Here is a 26,796-nt window from a genome sequence, read left to right as displayed (position 1 = left end):
TGCCACAGTTGTTCCAAGATATTGAAATCAAGGAGTCTACACCTTAATGTAATCCTTGAAACAAATAGTGGAGAATTGTGGCTGCAGGACTCTGCTCTGGTGTCTTGCCTTGTGGTTCTTTTAGGATGAGCATAATTTTTCAGAAAGCATGGACCCATCAGTGTGTTGAAATACTGTGTGTTCCTTAAACTGCAGAACTCTCCAAATTACTACTGTGGTATCTGTCCGTTTGAATTTGGAAGCTGCATTACAGGGAGGACTTTATGAAAGGCTGTTAATCTAACCTCTTACATCATCAACACAATGTGGATCTTCCTGTTGTGATATGATCTTTTAAAATTGTAATATTCTCTGGTAGTCACTTTGCAATTTCAAAGAAAAGATGGTGTACCACAGTGCAAGTCAATATACTGAAGGTTCTGTGACTGCAAATTCAGTGTTACAATAGTCAAATGAGCTGTGTCTATAATTCGTATTTAGACTTTGACTTTTACTTCATGCAGGATCAAACACATATGAAGAGGCTGCAGCATATATACAATGTCAATTTGAAGACCTGAACAAACGAAAAGACACTAAGGAAATCTACACTCACTTCACATGTGCCACAGACACCAAAAATGTGCAGTTTGTGTTTGATGCAGTCACTGATGTCATCATAAAAAATAACTTAAAGGACTGTGGTCTGTTTTAAAGCTGTTGAAGGGATTGGTAAGTTGCCTTAGTTTTTCCCCAAACTCATTACGGTATGTGGTCTTGATATAAAGATGTCAGGCCACATTTTCAACAGGTTCATTGCGTTGAAAATATTTTCCATCTGCCAAATGATGACTGCAACGGTTTATGGCTGAGAGGCAGGAAGCAGAGGGTGATGGTAGAGGGACGTTTCCAGTGGGGTTCCGCAGGGCTCAGTGCTGGGGCCCTTGCTGTTTATGGTGTACATAAATGATTTGGACCTAAATGGATCAAGAAGTTCGTGGATGACATGAAAATTGGTAGGGTGTTAAATAGTGAGGAGGATAGCTGTAAACTGCAGGAGGATATCAATGGCTGGTTAGGTGGGCAGAGCAGAAGCAAATGGAATTCAACCCAGAAAAGAGTGAGGTAATGCACTTGGGGAGGGCTAACAATGCAAGGGATTACACTATGAATGGTAGGACCCTGGAAAGTACTGAAGATCAGAGGGACCTTGGTGTGCATATCCACAGATTCCTGAGGGTAGCAGAGCAGGTAGATAAGGTGGTTAAGAAGGCATATGGGATACTTGCCTTTATTAGCTGATGCATAGAATACAAGAGCAGGGAGGTTATGCTGGAACTGTATAATACACTGGTTAGGCCGCAGCTGGAGTACTGTGTGCAGCTTTGGTGGTCACATTATAGGAAGGCTGTGATTGTACTGGAGAGGGTGCAGAGGAGATTTATCAGGATACTGCTTGGGCCAGAGGGTCTGAGCTATGAGGAAAAATTGGATAGGCTGGGGTTGTTTTCTTTGGAGCAGTGAAGGTTGAGAGGGGACCTGATAGAGGTGTATAAGATTATGAGGGGCATAGATAGAGTAGATAGGAAGGTACTTCTTCCATTAGTAGAGGGGTCAATAACTGGGGGGGCATAGATTTAAGGTAAGAGGTAGAAGGGTAAGATAGGGAGTTGAGAAATATTTTCACCCAGAGGGTGGTAGGAATCTGGAACTCACTGCCTGAAAGGGTGGTTTGAGTCAGAAACTCTTGTAACATTTAAGAAGCATTTAGATATCCACTCGTGTTGCCATAGCCTCCAGGGCTATGGGCCAAGCATTGGAAAATGGGATTAGCGTTGTCAGACCTTTGTTGACCGGCGCAGACAAGATGGGCTGAATGGCCTCCTTCTGTGCTGCAAACGCCTGAGCCTATTTGTGAAGTGATTCGGTCATTTGCCGAAAAACTGTTCATTAAAGATTTTCTATTCTTTCAGGAAGAAACCACCTGTACTTGTATTTTAACTTAAAGGCATACTTGACTCAATCACATTCTCTGCTATATTGTCTGTCAGTTTACAGCAAGTGCCCTACTTCAGTATTGCTGGGAAAAAAAATACTTTTTTGTTGAAGCTTTTCGTTTTGCACTCATCAGGACAATTTGCAGGAATACCAAATGCAAAGGGAACAATAATTTGTACCACATGGGAAGAGACTGCTTATTGGCTGGCAAGTGGGCTCTGGTAGAGGTGTTGATATGGAGAATGCACCAATTGATCTGACGGCTGACAAGCATTTGTTTGAAATTTAAACCAGGCAGCTTGACGCTGGTCAAGGCATTGCTCTGACGAATGAACCAGCGCATGGCTGTCACTTATTTTGTTTAGCTGAAACAGGCACAATGTGTACATGTTCTTTCTGTCTGCAAAGAACAGGGCCCTGTGCATTTATACATAGAAACATAGAAAATAGGAGCAGGAATAGACCATTCAGCCCTTTGAGCCTGCTCCGCCATTCGTTATGATCGTGGCTGATCATCCAACTCAATAGCCTGCTCCTTCTTTCTCCCCATATCCTTTGATCCCTTTCACCTCAAAAGCAATATCTAACTCATTCTTGAAAACATACAATGTTTTGGCTACTCTATGTGGTAGCGAATTTCACAGGTTCACCACACTCCCGGTGAAGAAATTTCTCTTCATCTCAGTCCTAAATGGTCTACCCCATATCCTCAGATTGTGACCCCTGGTTCTGGACTCCCCCACCATCAGGAACATCCTTCCTGCATCCACCCTGTCTAGTCCTGTTAGAATTTTATAGGTTTCTATGAGATCCCCCCTCATTCTTCTGAACTTCAGCCAATATAATCCTAATCGACTCAATCTCTCCTTTATATGTCAGTCTCACCATCCCAGGAATCAGTCTGGTAAACCTTAGCTGCACTCCCTCTATAGCAAGAACATCCTTCCTCAGATAAGGAGACCAAACTGCACACACTATTCCAGGTGTGGTCTCACCACGGCCCTGTATAATTGCGGCAAAGCATCCCTGCTCCTGTACTCGAATCCTCTGGCTATGAAGGCCAACATAGCATTTGCCTTCTTTACCGCCTGCTGCACGGCATGCTTAGCTTCAGTGACTGGTGTACGAGGACACCCAGGTCTTGTTGCACATTCCTCCCTCTCAATTTATAGCCATTCAGATAATCTGCCTTCCTGTTTTTGCTACCAAAGTGGATAACCTCACATTTATCCACATTATACTGCATCTGCCATGTATTTGCCCACTCACTCAGCTTGTCCAAATCACACTGAAGCATCTCTGCATCCTCCTCACAGCTCACCCTCCCACCCAATTTTCTGTCATCTGCAAATTTGGAGATATTACATTTAGTTCCCTCATCTAAATCATTAATATATATTGTGAATAGCTGGTGTCCCGGCATCGATCCCTACGGTACCCAACTAGTTACTGCCTGCCTTTCGGAAGAAGACCTGTTTATTCCTACTCTTTGTTTCCTGTCTGCCAACCAGTTTTCTATCCATCTCAATACACTACCCCCAATCCCATGCGCTTTAATTTTACACGCTAATCTCTTATGTGGGACTTTGTCGAAAGCCTTCTGAAAGTCCAAATGAACTACATCTACTGGCTCCCCAGTAGTGAAGCAGAGATGCTTCAGTGTGATTTGGACAAGCTGAGTGAGTGGGCAAGTACATGGCTGTACTAGTTATATCCTAGCAAAATTCCAGTAGATTTGTCAAGCATGATTTCCCTTTCGTAAATCCATGCCGACTCTGTCCGATTCCACCACTATTTTCCAAGTGCTCAGCTATTAAATCTTTTAAAATGGACTCTAGAATTTTACCCACTACTGACATCAGGCTGACTGGTCTATAATTCTCTTGTTCTCTCCCAATCTCCCTTTTTAAGTAGTGGGGTTACATTAGCTACCGTCCAATCTGTAGGAACTGTTCCAGAGACTATAGAATCTTGGAAGATGGTCACCAATGCATCCACTATTTCTACGGTCACTTAAGTATTCTAGGATGTAGATTATCAGGCCCTGGGGATTTATTGGCCTTCAATCCCATTAATTTCTCCAACACCATTTCCCTACTAAAACGGATTTCTTTCAGTTCCTTCCTCTCATTAAATCCTGTGTTCCCCAACATTTCTGGTATGTTATTTGTGTCCTCCTTTGTGAAGTCAGCACCAAAGTATGTATTTAGTTGGTCACCCATTTCTTTGTTACCCATTATAAATTCCCCTGTTTCTGACTATAAGGGACCTACATTTGTCTTCACCAATCCTTTTCTCTTCACATACCTATAGAAACTTTTACAGTCAGTTTTTATGTTCCCCACAAGCTTACTCTTGTACTCTATTTTCCCCTTCTTAATCAATCCCTTGGTCCTCCTCAAAAACAGAATTACCTGGAAAAACTCAGCAGGTCTGGCAACATCGGCGGAAAAGAAAAGAGTTGACGTTTCGAGTCCTCATGACCCTTCGACAGAACTAGGCGAATCCCAGGAAGGGGTGAAATATAAGCTGGTTTAAGGTGGTGGGGAGAGAGAAGTGGAGGGGGGTGGTGTGGTTGTAAGCAAAAGCAGTGATAGAAGCAGATCATCAAAAGATGTCACAGACAGCAGAACAAAAGAACACATAGGTGTCGAAGTTGGTGATATTATCTAAACGAATGTGCTAATTAAGAATGGATGGTAGGGCACTCAAGGTATAGCTCTAGTGGGGGTGGGGGGAGCATAAAAGATTTAAAAATATTTTAAAATAATGGAAATAGGTGGGAAAAAGAAAAATCTATATAATTTATTGGAAAAAAAACAAAAGGAAGGGGGAAGAAACAGAAAGGGGGTGGGGATGGAGGGGGGAGGTCAAGACCTAAAGTTGTTGAATTCAATATTCAGTCCGGAAGGCTGTAAAGTGCCTAGTCGGAAGATGAGGTGTTGTTCCTCCAGTTTGCGTTGGGCTTCACTGGAACAATGCAGGCACTTTACAGCCTTCCAGACTGAATATTGAATTCAACAACTTTAGGTCTTGACCTCCCCCCCTCCATCCCCACCCCCTTTCTGTTTCTTCCCCCTTCCTTTTGTCTTTTTTCCAATAAATTATATAGATTTTTCTTTTTCCCACCTATTTCCATTATTTTAAAATATTTTTAAATCTTTTATGCTCTCCCCACCCCCACTAGAGCTATACCTTGAGTGCCCTACCATCCATTCTTAATTAGCACATTCGTTTAGATAATATCACCAACTTCGACACCTATGTGTTCTTTTGTTCTGTTGTCTGTGACATCTTTTGATGATCTGCTTCTATCACTGCTTTTGCCTACAACCACACCACCCCCCTCCACTTCTCTCTCCCCACCCAATCCCACCACCCCCCCACCACCTTAAACCAGCTTATATTTCACCCCTTCCTGGGCTTCGCCTAGTTCTGTCGAAGGGTCATGAGGACTCGAAACGTCAACTCTTTTCTTTTCCGCCGATGCTGCCAGACCTGCTGAGCTTTTCCAGGTAATTCTGTTTTTGTTTTGGATTTCCAGCACCCGCAGTTTTTTGTTTTTTGTTTTTACCTTGGTCCACCTTTGCTGAATTCTAAAGTGCTCCTAATCCTCAGGTCTGCTGTTTTTTTTTCTGGCCAATTTGTATTGCCTCTTCCTTGGATCTAATACCATCTCTAATTTCCCTTGTAAGCCATGGTTTGGCCATCTTTCCTATTTTACTTTTGCACCAGACAGGAATAAACAATTGTTGCAGTTCACCCATGTGCTCTTTGAACGTCTGCCATTGCCTATCCACCATCATCCCGTCAAGTAACGTTTTCCAATCCATCGTAGCCAATTCGCGCCTAATACCATCATAGTTTTCTTTATTAAGATTCAGGACCCTAGTCTCTGAATCAACCACGTCACTCTTCATCTTGATGAAGAATTCTATCATATTATGGTCACAAATCCCCAAGGGGCCTCGCACAACTAGATTGCCAATTATTCCTTTCTCATTACACAATACCCAGTCTAGGATGTCCTGTTCTCTAGTTGGTTCCTCAACGTATTGGTCCAGAAAACCATCCCGAATACACTCCAGGAATTCCTCCTCTAAGGTATTGTTATTAATTTGATTTGCCCAATCTATATGCAGATTAAAGTCACCCATAATTACAGATATTCCTTTAGTGCATGTGTCTCTAATTTCCTGTTTAATGTCATTCCCAACATCACCACTACGGTTTGGGGGTCTATATACATCCCCCACTAACGTTTTTTGCCCCTTAGTGTTTCTCAGCTCTACCCATACAGATTCCACATCGTCGAAGCTAATATCTTTCCTATTGCATTAATTTCCTCTTTAAACAGCAATGCAACTCCACCGCCTTTTCCTTTTTGCCTGTCCTTCCTAAATACTGACTACCTCTGGATGTTCAGTTCCTATCTCTGGTCACCCTGCAACCATGTCTCCATAATTCCCACTATATCCTACCTGTTTACATCTATTTGCACGGTTAATTCATCCACTTTATTCCGAATGCTCCTAGTGTTAAGGCACGAAGCCTTGAGGCTTGTCTTTTTAACATTATTTGTCCCGTTTCTACTGTTTTTCACTGAGGCCCTGTTTGATTCTTGCCCTTGATTTCTCTGCCTATCACTTTTCTTATTCCCTTTCTGCCTTTTGTTCTTGTCCTTGATTTCCCCCTCCTTTGACTCCTTACATAGGTTCCCATCCCCCTGCCATTTTAGTTTAAATCCTCCCCAACCTCTCTAGCAAATATTCCCCCTAGGACATCAGTCCCGGTCCTGCCCAGGTGTAACCCGTCCCACTTCCCCCAGAACCGGTCCCAACATCCCAGTAATCTGAAACTCTCCCCCTCACACCATCTCTTCAGCCACTTATTCATCCGATATATCCTGCTGTTTCCACTCTGACTCGCACATGGCACTGGTAGTAATCCTGAGATCACTACCTTTGAGGTCCATCTTTTCAACTTACTTCCTAACTCCCTATATTCTGCTTTTAGGACCTCATCCCTTTTTTTTACCTGTATCGTTTGTACCAATGTGTACCACGACCACTGGCTGTTCACCCTCCCCCATCAGAATGTCCTGTAGCCGCTCTGAGACATCCTTGACTCTAGCACCAGGGAGGCAACGTACCATCCTGGAGTCTCGTTTGCAGCCACAGAAATGCCTATCTATTTCCCTTACAGTTGAATCCCCTATAACTATTGCATTCCCACACTTTTTACTCCTTGCCTGTGCAGCAGAGTCAACATTGGTGCAACTAATTTGGCTGTTGCTGCTTTCCCCTGAGAGGCCATTCCTCCCCCCCCCCTCCCCCCCCCCAACAGTATCAAAGCGGTATATCTGTTTTGCGGGGGAATAGCCATAGGAGATTCCTGCACTGCCTGCCTAATCCTCTTGCTCTGCCTGGTGATCACCCATTCCCTTCCTGCCTGTGGACACTAAGCCTGTGGTGTGACCATCTCTCTATATGTGCTATCCATGATACTCTCTGCCTTGCGGATGCCTCAGTGTCCCCAGCCGCCTCTCCAGCTCCAAAACCCGGGATTCCAGGAGCTGCAGCTAGAGTCACTTCCCGCACATGTGCTGGCCCTGGGTGCTGGAAATGTTCCCGGCTTCCCACATAGAGCAGGAGGAGCACACCATGGCTTTGAGCTCTCCTGTCATAACTTACCCCTTTAAATTAAATTAAACCTTTTGGAAGATGCTTACTATCAAATAATATCAATTACTCTAGGGCCCTTCTTCCCTGCTCCTTGCTGTTACAGAATATAGCCCTTACAAACAATGAACCACAAAATAAGACCTTAAAAACTGTAAGCGATAGAAGTAGTGAATACTTACCCGACTGTACTCAAGTGCTGTACTACCAAATGACTTTGTCCTACTTCAACCTTTTAAAGTTTACATGCTTGATAACCTTTTAACGTACTTACACTATTCATTCCCACCACCCACCCCGCAAAGAAATTCTGCATACAGGAGTCAAGGGCTCAAGTGTGGTTTGATTTGCCCAGAGCTTAGCTATGTAGCAGCAAGTCAAAGGATGAGTGTTCTCTCTCTTGCCTTCCCTCACCTGTTCCCTTTATTGCTTGCCTGCCCTCTTTTTTTTTAAGTATCTAATTGCCATTATCTTTGCCCCCCTGAAAGGCACAAATGAGATAATGAAAATCATATTTTTCAATTCTTCGCAGATCCAGCTATTTGATTTCAAGTTTGATCAGCGTCATCTCTTATACTTTAGCTCCTTGCATAATTAACTATTTTTGTGTCACTATCTCTCAAGTTCATATATAATGCCACATTTAACCCATTGCTAAAGCTGCCACCAAGTAGCCTGGTCTCCTCTCTTGTGACCACACCTTTTCCCCTCAGCAGCTCTCAAATCTATAAAGCCAAACTATGTCTAGCACTTGAGAGCTAGTCCGTAATCTGGGGTGACCTTCAAACTATTATGTCAAAACCAAGGATGTTGGTGTCAATAAGCTCTTTTATATATATTAATAGCTCTTTTTGATATATATTAATGGCTTGGGTTTACAGGGCATAATTTAAGTTTGCAGATTACTCAAAACTGAGAAATGTAGTAAACAATGAAGAGGATAGTAACAGACTTCAGGAGTTCATAGACCGGTGAAATGGGCTACTGGATGGCAGATGAAATGTAATCTAGAGAAGTGCGAAGCGATACATTTTGGTAGAATGAAGAGAGGTAATATAAACTAATTGGTGCAGTTTTAAATAGGGTATAGGAGCAGAGAAACCTGAGGGACTATATACACAGTTCTTTGGTCAATAATCAGAGAAAACAGATTTAAGGTGATTGGCAGAAGAACCATGCACCACAGAAACACGTAATATGCTGCAAGCTGTTATAATCTGGACTACACTGTCTGCAAGGGTAATAGAAGCAGATTCAATAATAACTTTCAAAAGGGAATTGGATAAATAAATAAAGGCAAAGGGAGGAAAAACAAGCTCTGGGGAGAAAGCAGTGGAGTAGGACTATTTGGAAATTCTTATCAAAGAGCTGTCATAATCATGTTGGGCTGAATGGCTTCAAGGCTTGGTTTTTGCCTCTTTGTATAACAACTTTGCCTCTTTTTGATATGACAGTTGCCAGTGTGCTTCTGCGTTTTGTTCCTTCTAAGCTGTAAATATATTGCAATAGTTGCTGCTCTTCCTCCCTATATTTTCACTGTGCCAAAATCAAGACGTATTGTACCCTTTTATTCTTAATTCACTCCTCAGCTTCTCAATTTTCTTTGATACAGTTTTGAGACTTTTAAAACATAAACTGGTATTCCTGAATAATTTTACAATTTGTTTCCTCATTTACCTTTACTTTTGGTAGGGCCATGCCCATTAGTAACTGCATGGCACACACTTAGATTCCAGATATTTTTTTTATAAAAATGAGAACGTTTGTGTTTTCTCTTCCCAGCTTTTATAAATAAGCTGCTCTATTTTATACAACTCAAAGCACCTTGGCTAAAAGTAGGATGTAGTCATGTCATTCAGTGGCATTATCATACACCAATACTGTTGTTTTCTGATGAGATTTATAAAATGCCACGTAAACTGAAAATTAGGAATTTAATATAATTTAAGAGTTATTGTAAAAAACTTATTTGACATTTAAAAATTTTGATGAATTTATGGCCTTTTTAAATCAATCATCAGAAATGCAGTCTTTAAAATAATAGTTATTGCACTGCAATCTTTGCAGTGTAAAACTTGGAAATAAAATCTTTAGTTCCAGTTAGGAGAATGCCTGTAGGGTTTTTAATTGTTCTAAATGGAGGATATAAAAATAAAATGCCTTCTTTTTTTCTGCAGATTGAAAATAGCTATTCAGTTGACTTGAATCTGCTTCTGAATATAAGAGAAGATATGCTGAATGGACCAGTACTGTACAATTTGCCAGTTGTAACAGCTTTATTTATGTTTGTCTTGTAAATTTTTTAAGTAATTAGGATAGTCTACATTGAGCATTTTTGTGTTTAATTTTGTATGTATACCTGTAACTGTAGCTATGTTTATTGTAAAACGTTTTTCAATTTTTTTCCTCTGACCTTCACTATTCCTTTCAGAGGAAGAAAGATGAGCCCTTAGCTTATCTAAGAAAAGGCTGATTACACAATACATTTCTTTTTCCAACTTTGTTAATTCTGCATGCCTTTTTAATTGTATAACATACTTTGCTTGGCAGAATGTAGAATGAATCGTTTATGCTAATGGGTTTATTGTGATCACCTTATTTTCTCTCAATGATTGAAAGCACACCTCTGTGCACAGCTCCATTTCTGAAGGGTTTTATCAATTAACTCACTGCTCATTACAGCAGATAGAGTACTAAAAATCTTTGTTGTGCATTGCCTTAAAGGTAGTGCCAAAGTTTTATACATTTTAAGCTGAAATAAACTGAGTTTTTGTTTGTAAATAGGACTTAACATTTGTATATGTATTCTTTTGAAAGTATCCGTGAGCATTTGGGGGTTGGCGGGAAAGCAGTGTGACCAGACATATTATTGAATATAATTGCAGTGACTCAGGCTGTGTTGAAAAACTTCTGAGTATTTGAGCTCCGGTATATGTTTCACCACAAAAGTTGTCTAAACTTAAGGGGAAAGAATAACCTTTCTTCTGTAACATGGAAACTTAAAATAAAGATTGGAGCTCCATGGTTAATGCCTGATGTTAAGGTACTTTTTGAGTTTACCTTGCTGCAGAAGGAGCTTTGGGGTTTTTTTTAAGCTATGTTCTGACTGCCTTTGGTTTAGGTCAAGTTTGTTGAAATTTACTTCAGATGCTTGCTGCTGTACAGGATATCACCTCATGGGCTATTTCTAACAACTGCATTTTCATTCAGTGTAGTATTAGAATTCAAATCTTTAACTTTTTATTTGCTCATTTCCAGATGATAAATTTTAAATGTTGACTGAGTTTTTCTAATAAATTTTTGTTTTGCACCTGCTTTTTATGTAGTCCCATATTTGATGGTGGTAATGTATCCATGAGATATCTGTGGACATTAGCATTTAGTGAATTGTCTGTAGATGCTTATTTAGCTCTATTTCTGGAAAGTTTTCAGTGTAAACTAGTTTCTTGTAGACATGTGCACCCAATTGAACAACTTTGGCATTTAACTCATACTGAAAGTAGGCCAGAAACACATACATTCTTTGTGTTACAGGACCACAATCACTACCGATATGATTTCGTACTGTTAAAACTGTTATAGCGGCCCGAAAGAATATTGCAGACTAAGAAAAAGGACCAAAAGAAAAATGAATTCTTGGGGCTATTTTGTGCATTTGAGTGACATGGGCAAAGATTATTGGTTATATGTACTAACTATACAGATGAATTTATGTAAAGTTTATTTTTGGTTAATTGACCTACAGGTATAAGTATGAAAAAACTTTACAACCTTTACTGAGATTAGATAATGTAACAAAAAGGCATTTATAAAGTTAATAAAACATTAATTCTTGTATGTTGGGCCAACAAACGTATGTATATTGCTTTTTGGATTATCCAGGTTGGTTTTCTCAAATAAATTTTCCTCTTTGCAATTCCTGCAAAAGGTGATTGGGACTTGGATAATCAACAATTGATAAAGGATTACTTAAAACTAGTCCAAATACTTGTGCCTTGCTGGTGAACAACTTTTGTCAACCAGGTCTTATTTCATTAAACATTTTCTGATAGAAGAAGCAGCTAGATCCACAAGCTATTGATCATACTTGATACAAAAATAAGTGGTGGAATTTAAATGTGGGACCACCTTCTGTTATTTCTGAAAATGTAAGGAGTTTGACAAGACAAAAAAAAACTACTGACTCAAATATTGGTGATCATTACTACTGCTTTTTTGAACTTGGTCTGTACCATTATGGTTGTCAGTAAGTGAGCTTAATAAAACAATTCTAAAATTTTAAGGTGTCTAAACTGGTTTGTGAAATAACATTTGAGATTGTGTGTGATCCCTAGTTGAACCTTACTTTATTTTCAGTCACAGTGGGGTTGTTCCTCTGGTTTAATTTTGTATGTCACAAGAGCAGGGGAATGTAATAAATTAATTTTTCCTAGTGAGTTATTGGAGGTTAGGTAGGAGGAGGGGGTTTAGATGGTGGAAAGAGTTTGCAAAGTAGGAAGTGAAGATAACAAGTGCAAGAAGCTCATGGATTTATTTATCACAGATTGAGACTATCTGTTCAGCTGCCTCTGCTAGGCACCTTGACATTCTAGATTTTCAAAGTCCAGTTTGATGTGCCAGGTTTATTCATCAACTGCTTAATTGAGGTCCTTGCTTTGAAGCAGATCATTATGCTTGTTCTCCACCCGAGCAGTAGCCCTAATCCCTTGTGGCCATCATGTTCCCACATCTCTCTCACCCACCACACCCTCGTGTTTAATCACCCAGCTAACTTTTTTGAATATTGACCTGGCCCTTACATCAGTCACTAATGCAGTACATTCACATCCTCAATAATCTGCAAACAAAACTTCCTCCTGCTCTCTGTCCAAACAACACTTATAGCTTGGACCTATGTTCTTTTGTCCTGGACCCCTCAAACACTAGAAACAATCTTTCTGTCTACCTTGATCCACCCTTCAAAACATTAAACAGTTCTAACCAATCACTGTTTAATCTCTCCTAATGAAAGTAAGCTCAATTTTCAAGTCTTAAATATATTGCTTCAGCTTCCATCCTGTAGTGTATTACCCAAAATTGCATACAGGACTCCAACTATGTACTTAGATTCAACACTATCTTGTTTACCTTCTGAAACTCAGCATAAAACCAGTATTTACTTTTCCAGATGGTTTTATCCACTCTGTTCCTTTTAAATGCCTTATAAAACAGATATCCCATTGGCCCAACTTTTCTTTCGTGCACCATTCAACCATCTATTCAAAATATCACTTCACACTTACTTTGATTGAATTTTATCGGTCACTTTTATTTGTTCATTCCAAAAACTTGTAAATATCCTCTTGCAGATTCACATGGTCCTCAGTTATTTAATATGCCTTCTACTTTAGTAATACCTGTAAATTTGGACACCACAGTCTAGCCCTATATTCACAAAATTAATATACACATTGAGCAGAGGGTTCCTGAACCCTTTAGGATGATGTCACCCATTCCTGACCACTGAGAAACTGTCCTTGACAACCACCCCCCCCCGCCCTTTTTTTCCAGCTTGTTTTCATCCAAGTTCCTACCCTTACCCTAATTTTATATTCCTTCATCTTCCTCAGTAGTATCCTTTCTTACTAGGTCTTTGACATCGTCCTTAAGCCTATATACCCAACATCCTATGCATTTCCCCTATCCACCATATCTGGCACTTCCTAAAAAGTCCTATCAGGCTTGTCAAGAATCATTTTCCTTTCTACCCTTCCACCCTACACTTAGTTAACACAGGCAATCATGAGTAACCTGCTGTACTCCCTCAGGTCATTAATATCCTTGACTTTAGTCTTCGAATAATGTACTTATAGACCTGGGAGGCAGTTCAGTGCACAGGGGGGTTGGGGGGAGTGGGGCGGTGGTGAATGGGATGCTGTTGGTGAAGAGTCAGCTGTTGAGGTCAGAAGAACAGATTTCCTGAATGTGCTGAAGAATTTAACTGTAGAGCCCCTTTTTCTTCTGCGGTGCTCCTGCTGCCCATAGGCAGCCTGATTGACATGCTGGAGGCCTTTTCAGGTAGGCAACCTGCTTTACAGGGCCAAAGCCTAAGAAAGCAGATGGGTATATTTGGGTGAGGGGGAGAAGTGGGTAAGAGAGACAGATCAACATTGGAGAAGGAGGTGCTTCGATAGCAGTTAGGGAAAAGCCGACAGTTCATCCTGGAGGTGGTGATGGGGAGGAGGCTTATTTGCATTGCTTATTGAGCCTGGCGAAAGCACTCCTTCCCTGAACCAGAAGCAGTATTATAAAGGATTTGCATTTTGAATTCAGCAATTCTCACTCCCTTTCCTGAGGCCTGGGAAACCTATCCAACTATGGTTAAAAAATCAAAAGTCTATTAAAATGAAGGCAAGGCAGCCTCATTTCAATATTTAAATGACCAACCCACTTCCTATGAGCAGATTGGTTCAATTGGCTGACTTTCTAGTAACCCAGCAAATACTCCGCAGTCTGTACTCTCATATCAACTGTTTAAAAGGAGAAGTCATGTAGACTGGGATTTTCTGCTCCTGTTAGCGGTAGACAGGCGTGGAAAATATTGCGAGAAGGCCAAAAGTTGGTTTTATGGCATCATAAAACCAGTTTATGATTGTGCGCTGCAACCTTCAAGGGTGGGCCCCTGGCTGACCCCTTGAGAAGGGGTAGCTGGACTGAGATCTACGTGCCCCGCCCATCTTGCGTAGCCACTGATGGATGCCAGCAATGGCTACAGTGATGGAGTGCTGTTCCTTCAGCAGTGCAGGACCAATGTCCTGGACCATGGCTCCATGGTGGCCGCCACCCTACCAGTGTTGGCCTTGGCACAATAGCATGTGGAGATATCACCTCAGACTGTACGTGTCCATCATCTGTTGCAATCTGGAGAATGCAGTTGACATCTCTTCCTGATTTCCTGATGTTCCCATGATTGTTGCTGCATCTCCGCGAACTGATTTAGGACCAAGTTCGGAGGCTTGTCATCTGAACTCAGCAGAATCTTGGCTTCCCGCAGTCCTCTGAGTGGCAGTGGTCTTGGATGTTCCTGCCTCCACCTGCTGTGGACCAGAGTGTGTGCTGTGCTCACCAGAATGTGACCTCAAAGCTGCTCTAAAACTAGATCCCACCGAGATGTGTGGCACTGCGATGCTGGAGGGTGTAGGTGAATGCTGTGATAGGTTTTCTATGGTGCTCTGACCTGGTTTATCATCTGAGATGTCCTCAGGGCTGGGGTTGAGGGCCTGGCTTGTGGATGCCCTTGGACAGTTTCCAGAGGTGCCTATGAAAGAAAGTAAATTGGTGCATGGCAGGCATCCATAAAATAGGGAAGTGCACTCTCAGAACAGTTGTCTGAGGGATGTGCTGGTGCAGGATCCTCACTTGGTTGTGTACCGCCCACCTCACCATTGTCGCAGGCAGGTCCATGTCTTCTCCGGCCAGCTCGAAGGCTCAATTCTCGTAGGGAGTGAGGACCTTGATTTTGGCCACTCCACATCAAGTCTAAGAGCTCTCTTTTTAATTATGTACGAGCTTGTCCTGCACAAAGATAGGTGGAAAGTGTGAGCAGGATGCATGCCAGGGCAGATGATAAGGATGCCTGCCATGTGTGGGTGGTGAGTGCAGCCATGGTTAGGATGAGGATGTGAACTGTGGAGGATATGAGGCCAGATGGAGATGTGAAGGTGCGTGTGAGAGAGAGTGGTGATGTCCCTTGAGCTGGCGGTGTGTGAGATGCTAGTGAATATGTGATGGGCTGGTGAGGGTGTTAATTGAGTGTGATGAGATGGTGGATTTACCTTGGTGGCATGGATGAGATCATCCTATTTCTGTACTGGGTGGCTGACCTCTTCTGTGCTGTATTGGCACTGACCACTGCCTGCCAAGCCGGAGTGGTGAGATTGGTGGACCTCCTCTGGCCACCACGGGGGTAGAGAACAACCCAGCAGGCCGCGACTGCGTCCAGCAGGTCTTCCAGTGAGGTGTCACTGAATTTCAGAGCAGCGTGCTTCTTCTCTTTGGGAGCCATGTCTTCCCTGGAGCAGTCCTGGGATGCAGACGTTAAAAAAGCTATGATCGGGTACCGTTTTAATATGGTGCCCGGAGTGAGGAAGCGGTGAGCTGAAGGCCACCCACCTGTGACCGGCATGTTTCCTGCGAGTGCATAATTAATGCAGTGGGAAGTGTACAATATGGCGCAAAAACCCGCCATTGTGACTGGCGGGTAGAATGCCGTGTTCCATGCCCACTGCCGCGCTTAGTGCAATGAGGGAAAAATCCTGTTATAGTGTGGGGAGAAAAGGCATGCCGATAAAACTTACTTAGATTCTGTACGCGAAAGAGTCTTCCTTCAAATAGTTGATTAGCCATAGATGAACTGGCACAAAAGTATTTGCAAATATCGAGCTTTTGAAAATGACAGCATTTTACTGTATGCTGCCTGGATCTGGTCCCTGAATATGATCTGGCCAAGCATAATGATGTAAGGAATTTCAGACTTTCATATAAGATTCATGCCCTCTCTGAATATTAACTCTTCTGTGCCAGAGGGATCTCCTGCAGCACAGCAACAGACCGACTATTGTGTTGGTGCTGCTGCTTCCAGATTGCCCACAATGTCTTCCTAAAATGTTTTGACCCAACTTACTGATGTAGGGAAAAACCAACAAGAGCTTGGGGAGAGGCCCTGTGACCAGTACAGCAGCAAAGCTGTCAAATGCCTACTAATGATATGAAAAACAAGTATTGACATAACTATATCAGCAATTACGACTTTGACTGCTGACAATCCATTTTGTGAGTGTGGTTAGGCATCTGAAATTTTCTGGGATCAGGATCATGAATAGCAAATAGAATAACATGTACAGCATGTAATGTGTGTGCAGATCCCACACGTGAATTGTGTGCATTCCTGTAATTGATTTCAAAAAATTGTAGGGCTGGACAGAATTCAAATTCAAAAGAAAATAATATGTACTGACCCCCAATCCCCTAAAATAAAATTAGAAATGTGTGAAAATTCAATAAAAGCCCATTTTAGCAATCTTTGCAGATTTTCTGTTTTCAGATTTCTAGCCCCTTCATTTGTTTTACACTGGCTGCCCTATTTTTATTCACGCTGTCCTTACTCATGCATGCTGGCATCTCCACCCCATTGAGTCTGTTCAACTGACATTGACAAGCCTGCATAAAGTTGAGGGCTCAGACTTCCACTGGCACAAACTTCCAATGCAAAACATAGTTACAAATATCAGAAATATGTCTCGGATTATAAACATTACTTAAGGATAATAAGGATATGAAAAACAATTCTATTGCTAAATGTAATAACATTGTGAAACTACTTTCAACATTTATTACCTGTGTGTTTTGGGCTAGCTGTAGGAAAACAAATGGGCTAAAAGATTGTAAAATTATTTTGTGATTTGATTAGTTTGGTTTCTCATTTCTTTCATGGGTAGATTTCCTAACCACTCATAGAACCATAGAACCATAGAACACTACAGCACAGAAAACAGGCCATTCGGCCCTTCTAGTCTGTGCCGAAATATTATTCCGCTAGTTCCATTGACTTGCACCTAGTCCATAACCCTCCAGACCTCTCCCACCCATGTATCTATTCAATTTATTCTTAAAACTTAAGAGTGTGCCCTCACTTACCACATCAGATGGTAGCTCGTTCCACACTCTCACCACTCTCTGAGTGAAGAAGTTCCCCTTAATGTTCCCCCTAAACCTTTCCCCTTTCACCCTAAAGCCATGTCCTCTCATGTTTATCTCTCCTAATCTAAGTGGAAAGAGCCTACTCGCATTTACTCTGTCTATACCCCTCATAATTTTGTAAACATCTGTCAAATCTCCCCTCATTCTTCTACGCTCCAAGGAATAAAATGCTAACCTATTTAATCTTTCCCTGTAACTCAACTCCTTAAGACCCGGCAACATCCTAGTAAATGTTCTCTGCACTCTCTCAATCTTACTGATATCCTTCCTGTAGTTAGGTGACCAGAACTGCACACAATACTCCAAAGTTGGCCTCACCAATGTCCTATACAACCTCACCATAACATCCCAACTCCTATACTCAATACTTTGATTTATGAAGGCCAGTATGTCAAAAGCTTTCTTTACAACCTTGTCTACCTGTGACGCCACTTTCAGGGAATTATGTATCTGGACTCCCAGATCCCTTTGTTCCTCCGCACTCCTCAGTGCCCTACCATTTACTGTGTATGTCCTACCTTGGTTTGACCTTCCAAAATTTAACACCTCACACTTTTCTGCATTAAATTCCATCTGCCATTTTCTGGCCCATTTTTCCAATTGGTCCAGATCTTTCTGCAAGCTTTGAAAGCCTTCCTCGCTGTCCACAGCGCCTCCAATCTTAGTGTCATCAGCAAACTTGCTGATCCAATTCACCACATTATCATCCAAGTCATTGATATAGACAACAAACAACAATGGTCCCAGCACAGATCCCTGAGACACACAACTAGTCCAGACCTCCAGTCTGAGAAGCAATCATCCACTATCACTCTCTGTCTTCTCCCACACAGCCAATTTCGAATCCAGTTTACAAACTCTCCATGGATACCAAGTGTCTGAACCTTCTGAACTAACCTCCCATGTGGGACCTTTTCAAAGGCCCTAATAAAGTCCATGTAGACAACATCAATAGCCTTTCCTTCATCTACTTTCTTGGTAACCTCCTCGAAAAACTCTACAAGGTTCATTAAACACGACCTACCACGCACAAAGCCATGCTGACTATCTTTAAACAACCATTGGCTGTCCGAATAATTATATATCTGATCTCTCAGAACACCTTCCAATAATTTACCTACTCACTGGCCTGTAATTACCTGGTTTACTTTTGGAGCCTTTTTTAAACAACGGAACATGCGCTAACCTCCAATCCTCTGGCACCTCACCCGTGGCTAAGGACATTTTAAATATTTCTGCCAGGGCCCCTGCAATTTCTACACTAGTCTCCCTCAAGGTCCAAGGGAATATCATGTCAGGCCCGGGGGATTTATCTACCTTTATTTGCTGTAAGGCAGCAAGCACCTCCTCCTCTTTAATCTCTATATGTTCCATGAAACTACAGCTTGTTTCCCTTCCTTCCTTATGCACTATGCGAGTTTCCTGAGTAAATACTGATGCAAAAAAAACTGTTTAAGATCTCCCCCATCTCGTGAGGCTCCACACATAGATGACCACTCTGATCTTCAAGGGGACCAATTGTGTCCCTTACTATCCTTTAACTCTTAATATACTTGTAGAAACCCTTCGGGTTTACCTTCACATTATCTGCCAAAGCAACCTCATGTCTTCTTTTTGTCTTCCTGATTTCCTTTTTTAGTATTTTCTTACATTTTCTATACTCTACAAGTACCTCATTTGCTCCTTGTTGCCTATATCTGCTATACACCTCTCTCTTCTTCTTAACCAGATCGCTATTATCCCTTGAAAACCAAGGTTCCCTATGCCTGTTAACTTTGCCTTTAATCCTGACATGAACATGCAAACTCTGCACTCTCAAAATTTCACCTTTGAATGCCTTCCACTTACTGAACACATCCTTGCCAGAAAACAACTTATCCCAATCCATTCTTCCTAGATCCTTTCTCATTTCCACAAAATTGGCCTTTCTCCAATTTAAAATCTCAACTCGAGGACCAGACCTATCCTTATCCATAATTAGCTTAAAACTAATGACATTGTGGTCACTGGACCCAAAATGTTCGCCTACACATACTTCTGTCACCTGACCTGTCTGGTTCCCTAATAGGAGATCAAGTATTGCATCCTCTCTTGTTGGTACCTCTATATATTGATTTAGAAAACTTTCCTGAACACATTTGACAAACTCCAAGCCATCCAGCCCTTTTACAGTATGGGAGTCCCAGTCAATATGTGGAAAGTTAAAATCTCCTACTATAACAACTTTCTGTTTCTCACATCGGTCTGCTATCTCTCTACAGATTTGCTCCTCCAAGTCACACCTTTCCCATTCCTCAGCTCCACCCATATGGCCTCTGTTGATGAGCCCTCCGGGCTGTCCTGCTTATGCACAGCTGTGATATTTTCCCTGACTAGTAACGCCACTCCTCCCCCTTTCATCCCTGCCCGTCTATCATGTCTGAAATAACGGAACCCTGGAACATTGAGCTGCCAGTCCTGCCCCTCCTGCAACCAAGTCTCACTAATAGCAATAATGTCATAATCCCACGTGCCAATCCACGCCCTAAGCTCATCTGCCTTTCCGACAATACTTCTTGCATTGAAATAGATGCAACAGAGAACATTTCTATCACGTACAGACCCTTGATTTCTGTCTATACATGCATTCCTCTCTTGACCTTTATCCTCCTCCACCTCACTATCTGCTCTAACGCTCTGGTTCCCCTCCCCCTGCAAATCCAGTTTAAATGCCCCAGAGTAGCACTAGCAAACCTATCCGCAAGGATGTTAGTCCCCCTCCAGTTCAGGTGCAAACTGTCCCGTCGGAATAGGTCCCACCTTCCTTGGAACAGAGCCCAATTGTCCAGAAACATGAAGCCCTCCCTCCTGCACCATCTCCTTAGCCACGTATTTAGCTGCATTATCCTCCTATTTCTAGCCTCACTAGCACGTGGCACAGGTAGCACTCCTGAGATCGTAATCCTGGAGGTCCTGTCCTTCAACTTTGCACCTAACTCCCTAAACTCTCTTTGCAGGACCTCCTCCTCCTTCCTATTCATGTCATTGGTCCCTACATGGACCACGACATCTGGCTGCTCACCCTCCCACCTGAGAATACTGAGAATTCGATCCGAGATATCGCGGACCCTGGCACCAGGGAGGCAACAGACCATCTGGGATTCTCAATCTCTTCCACAGAACCTCCTATCTGTCCCCCTAACTATTGAGACCCCTATCACTACTGCTCTCCGCTTTTCCCTCCCTCCTTTCTGATCTGAGGGTCCAGCCTCGGTGCCAGAGACGCGACCACTACAACTTGTCCCTGGTAGGTCGTCCCCATCAACAGTATCCAAAACGGTATACCTATTGTTGATGGGAACGGCCACAGGGGTGCTCTGCTCTTTCTGTCTATTCCCCTTCCCTCTCCTGACAGTCACCCAGCTACCTGCCTCCTGACATTTAGGGATGACTGTCTCCCTGAAACTCCTGTCTATTACTGCCTCTGCCTCCCGTATGATCTGAAGTTCATTCAGCTCCAGCTCCAGTTCCCTAACTCGGCTTCTCAGGAGCTGCAGCTGGATGCACCTTTTGCAGGTGTAGTCATCAGGGACAATTGTGCTGTCCATGACTTCCCACATGCTGCATTTGGAGCACTCGACTGCCCCAACCGCTGCCTCCATTACCTACTCCTAATTTACTTAAAGGACTTTACCCAGCCCTACCCCACTGGGAGCAAGCTCGTCCTCAGTCTCTGCTCGCCTAAGCCTCTCGAGCCAAAGCCTCAAAGCTCCATTCCTTCACTGGGCCACGCACAGGTTGACTGCTCCTCTTCAACTTCCCCTCCTTCTATTTTCGCTCTCTGCACTCTTTTTCAACTGACCTGCCTTCAAGATCCGCGCTCTTTTTCAAATCTTTCGTAAATCTTTGATTTATGATTAACATGCCCTGATTGGTAAATTTGTAAAAGGTTTCCTTGCTTTTGTATGCTCCATTTCAAGTGAGTTTTGTAGCTATTTAATAAATATAAAACTTCAATTAAAAAAGTTGACTCCTGAGGTGATATGATAAATAGTACATGAGTCTTATTATACCATTATATAACTGCAACAGCCCATTAAAGTCTTCTCACCTTCAGCATTAACATTTACGTGTAAGTGGCATTACAAGTAGGGAGGAGCAGTACAATTCCACCCACATTATCTCCTCTCAAATACACCAGTTCTTGAATGCTCCAGCTTTCACCAAATATTCCCATCCTCTAACCTCTTCATGTCCCCACTGTTAATAGGCCCCACTGAGCATTCCCACAACTTGGCCCCTCCAGCTACTCCCCCAACCCAGCTAAGTGTAATGCAATGACTCATTGAGTAATGTTATGGTCGATCTGTTGGTAATATATTCAGATCTTTGATTTGGTAATGCTGTTGAGCCTGCAGTATTGGAATCAATGGGTAAATTAACAATGCACGTTGTTCTCGTCTACTCCCGAGATGACACTGTAATTTTCCTGACACGACAGAAGCGTAAAGCTATAATACCATTCAGCTGAATGAGCAGAACATTGTGACTAGTGAAGACAAAGGCAGAAATCCTAGAGCACAATTTCCTCTGACTGATCATGAGCCTGGATACTTCATTAGTATTGCTGAAAATGTACACTTATAATAAAGCCTGTTAAGCAATTGCCTATTGCAGTGTTGTAGCTTTGAGTCCATTTAACTAGCATTATGATAGTTTATATATAGCTTTGTTGATCAAGGTGTAATAAAAGTGCAATTGGGGTGGAGAAGTTCTGACTGATCACATTGAGACATAAAAGTGAAACTTGCTTATGGAGGTGAATAAAACTAAACAAACTTATTGTACTTCCCGTCTGAGTGAAGAATGCATTGTTTGTCTCTAGCAATTTGCAATGCATGGTGGGGTAGTGGGTAATGCTCTGGGGACTTGGGTTCAAATCCCACCTCAGCAGATGGTAGAATGTCAATTTTATTTAAAAATCTGCAATTGAAAGTCTAATAGTGTAGATGGTCATAAAAACCCATCAAGTTCACTAATGCCCTTTAAGGGAGGGAAATTTGTTGTCCTTACTTGGTCTGGCCTATATGTGATTCCAGGCCCAGAGTAATGTGGTTGACACTTAACTGAAATGGCCTAGCAAGTCACTCAGTTGTATCAGTCCGCTAAAAAGTCAAAAAGGAATGGAACTAAGTGGACAAACGGGCATCAACCTAGGCACTGGAAACAACAACGGCAAATTCAGCCCAGTCGACCCTGCAAGATTATTCTTACTAACATCTGAGGGCTAGTGCCAAAATTGAGAGAGCTGTCTCACAGACTAGTCAAGCAACAGACACCACCATCACCATCCCTGTGTATGTTCTGTCCCACCAGCAGGACAGACCCTGCAGAGGTGGTGGCACAGTGGTATACAGTCATTAGGGTATTCTCCTAGAAGTCTTATGGCATCAGATCAAACATGGGCAAGGAAACCTTGTGCTAATTATCACGTACTGCCCCCCACCACCCCCCGCCACCCCACCCTTCAGCTGATGAATCAGTTCCCCTCCATGTTGAAAACCATCACTTGGAGGAAGCACTGAGGGTGGCAGGAGCATTGAATGTAGTCCGGGTGGGGGACTTCAATGTCCATCACCAAGAGTGGCTTGATAACACCACTACAGACTGAGCTGGCCAGATCCTAAAGACCATAGCTGCTAGACTGGGTCTATGGCAGGTGGTGAGGGAACCAAGAAGAGGGAAAAACATGCTTGACCTCACCCTCACCAACCTGCCTGCAGCAGATGCAACTGTCCATGGAATTACTGGTAGGAGTGACCACGCACAGGCCTGATGGAGATGAAGTCTTGTCTTCACATTGAGAATGCACCCATCTGGGACCCCCCACCCCTGCTTGTTCCTCCGTCCCCACCCTTTCTTCCAATCCCAACCCCAGCCGTGTATTCACTATACCCCCTGACCTTCCCCTCTCCGATGCTGAACGTTCAGTGCTCAGCAAAGGACTTAGTTTCATACCCTTACGCCCTCACCTCAATGAATTTCGGGCTCGGCATGATACTGAACTCTTCTTCCGCCGTCTTCGTCTTCGGGCTCACTTCTTTGGGCAGGAGTCCTCTCCCAGTTCAACGGATCCTTTTACCCATCTCCAATATTCTCCCTCCACCTGGACACCTCCCTCTGGATTCTTACCTTCTCTCGATCTTTTCATTGAGAACTGTTGGCGCGACATTAGTCGTCTCAATTTCTCTGCTCCTCTCACCCATTCTAACCTGTCTCTCTCTGAACTTACTGCACTCCATTCTCTCAGGTCCAACCCTGACATTGTCATCAAACCCGCTGACAAGGGTGGTGCTGTTGTTGTCTGGCGCACTGACCTCTACCTCGCGGAGGCTGAGCGTCAACTCGCAGACACTTCCTCCTACCTCTCCCTGGACCATGACCCCACCACTGAACATCAAGCCATTGTTTCCAGGACTGTCACTGACCTCATCTCCTCTGGGGATCTCCCTCCCACAGCTTCCAACCTGATAGTCGCCCAACCTCGGACGGCCCGCTTCTATCTCCTACCCAAAATCCACAAACAGAACTGCCCCGGTAGACCGATCGTGTCAGCTTGCTCCTGCCCCACAGAACTCATTTCTCGTTATCTTGACTCCCTTCTCTCTCCCCTTGTCCAGTCCCTTCCCACCTACATCCGTGATTCCTCTGACACCTTACGTCACATCAACAATTTCCAGTTCCCTGGCCCCAACCGCTTCCTCTTCACCATGGACGTCCAATCCCTCTACACCTCCATCCCCCACCAGGATGGTCTGAGGGCCCTTAGCTTCTTCCTCGAACAGAGGCCCGAACAATCCCCATCCACCACTACTCTCCTCCGTCTGGCTGAACTTGTTCTCACACTGAACAATTTCTCCTTCAACTCCTCTCACTTCCTCCAAATAAAAGGTGTGGCTATGGGTACCCGCATGGGCCCCAGCTATGCCTGTCTCTTTATGGGGTATGTGGAACATTCCTTGTTGCGGTCCTACTCTGGCCCCCTTCCACAACTCTTTCTCCGGTACATCGATGATTACTTCGGTGCCGCTTCATGCTCTGGTCAGGACTTAGAAAAATTTATTAATTTTGCTTCCAATCTCCACCCCTCCATCATTTTCACGCGGTCCATCTCTGACACTTCCCTTCCCTTCCTTGACCTCTCTGTCTCAATCTCTGGTGATAGACTGTCCACCAATATCCATTACAAACCCACCGACTCCCACAGCTATCTCGACTACAGCTCCTCACACCCTGCTTCCTGTAAGGACTCCATCCCATTCTCTCAATTCCTTCGCCTCCGTCGCATCTGTTCCGATGATGCTACATTCAAAAACAGTTCCTCTGACATGTCCTCCTTCTTCCTTAACCGAGGTTTTCCACCCACGGTCGTTGACAGGGCCCTCAACCGTGTCCGGCCCATCTCCCGCGCATCCGCCCTCACGCCTTCTCCTCCCTCCCAGAAACATGATAGGGTCCCCCTTGTCCTCACTTATCACCCCACCAGCCTCCGCATTCAAAGGATCATCCTCCGCCATTTCCGCCAACTCCAGCATGATGCCACCACCAAACACATCTTCCCTTCACCCCCCTTATCGGCATTCCGTAGGGATCGCTCCCTCCAGGACACCCTGGTCCACTCCTCCATCACCCGCTACTCCTCAACCCCCTCCTATGGCACCACCCCATGCCCACGCAAAAAATGCAACACCTGCCCCTTCACTTCCTCTCTCCTCACCGTCCAAGGACCCAAACACTCCTTTCAAGTGAAGCAGCATTTCACTTGCATTTCCCCCAACTTAGTCTACTGCATCCGTTGCTCCCAATGTGGTCTCCTCTACATTGGAGAGACCAAACGTAAACTGGGCGACCGCTTTGCAGAACACCTGCGGTCTGTCCGCAAGAATGACCCAAACCTCCCTGTCGCTTGCCATTTCAACACTCCACCCTGCTCTCTTGCCCACATGTCTGTCCTTGGCTTGCTGCATTGTTCCAGTGAAGCCCAACGCAAACTGGAGGAACAACACCTCATCTTCCGACTAGGGACTTTACAGCCTTCTGGACTGAATATTGAATTCAACAACTTTAAGTCGTAAGCTCCCTCCCCCATCCCCACCCCCTTTCTGTTTCCCCCTTCCCTTTTTTTTTCCAATAAATTATAAAGATTTTCCTTTTCCCACCTATTTCCATTATATATAAAAAAAACCCCACTAGAGCTATACCTTGAGTGCCCTACCATCCATTCTTAATTAGCACATTCGTTTAGATAATATCACCAACTTTAATTTTAACACCTATGTGTTCTATTGTACTATTGTCGTTGACATCTTTTGATGATCTGCTTCTATCACTGCTTGTTTGTCCCTACAACCACACACCCCCACCCCCCCCTCCACCTCTTTGTCTCTCTATCTCTCCGCCCCCCACACACACACCTTAAACCAGCTTATATTTCAACTCTTTCTTGGACTCGAACGCAAGTTCTGTCGAAGGGTCATGAGGACTCGAAACGTCAACTCTTTTCTTCTCCGCCGATGCTGCCAGACTTGCTGAGTTTTTCCAGGTAATTCTGTTTTTGTTTTGGATTTCCAGCATCCGCAGTTTTTTTGTTTTTACCTCCATTGTGTTGTTTGGCACTCCCACTGTGCCAGATGGGATAGATTTTGAACAGATCTAGCAACTCAAGACTGGGCAACCATAAGGCATCTTGGGCCATCAGCAGCTGCAGAATTGTACTTAACCACAATCTGTAACCTCATGGCCCAGCATATCCCCCACTCTACCATCACCATCAAGCCTGGGGATCAACCCTGGTTCAATGAAGAGTGCAGGAGGGCATGCCAGGAGCAGCACCAGGCATACTTAAAAATAAAGAGCCAACCCTGTGAAGCTACAGCACAGGACTACTTGCATGCCAAGCAGCATAAGCAGCAAGTGTTTGACAGAGCTAAGCGACTCCACAACCAACAAATCGGATCTAAGCTCTACAGTCCTGCCACATCCGGCTGTGAATGGTGGTGGGCAATTAAACAACTCACCGGAGGAGTAGGCTCTACAAATGTCCCCATCCTCACTGATGGGGGAGCCCAGCACATCAGTGCAAAAGATGAGGCTGAAGCATTTGCAACAACCTTTAGCCAGGGGTGCCAAGTGGATGATCCCTCTTGGCGTCTTCCTGAGGTCCCCAGTATTACAGATGCCAGTCTTCAGCCAATTTGATTCCCTTCAAATGGTATCAAGAAACAACTGAAGACACTGGATACTGCAAAGGCTATGGGCCCTGACAATATTCCGGCAATAGTACTAAAGACTTGTGCTCTGGAACATGCTGCACCCCTAGCCTAACTGTTCCAGTACAGCTACAACACTGGCAATGAGGAAA

At 43.5% G+C, this 26,796-nt stretch overlaps 1 protein-coding gene across 2 annotated transcripts in view; it reads left to right on the top strand.

Moving 5' to 3' along the window:
• The window catches only part of LOC121285804 (guanine nucleotide-binding protein G(i) subunit alpha-1), a 45,626-nt gene extending 33,686 nt beyond the window's left edge, over positions 1–11,940 (top strand). For both annotated transcript variants that reach the window (XM_041202637.1, XM_041202638.1), the window contains exons 8-9: positions 504–711; positions 9,836–11,940. In XM_041202637.1, the coding sequence (XP_041058571.1) occupies positions 504–694 (191 nt within the window). In that variant the 3' untranslated portion in view covers positions 695–711; positions 9,836–11,940. The remainder of the gene's footprint in view (positions 1–503; positions 712–9,835) is intronic.
• Positions 11,941–26,796: the final 14,856 nt, after the last annotated feature.

This window comes from Carcharodon carcharias, chromosome 13 (genome assembly GCF_017639515.1).
Source record: "Carcharodon carcharias isolate sCarCar2 chromosome 13, sCarCar2.pri, whole genome shotgun sequence".
NCBI lineage: Eukaryota > Metazoa > Chordata > Chondrichthyes > Lamniformes > Lamnidae > Carcharodon > Carcharodon carcharias.
The sequence above is the reverse complement of the archived record's forward strand: the minus strand, read 5'-3'. Positions and strand labels throughout refer to the sequence as shown.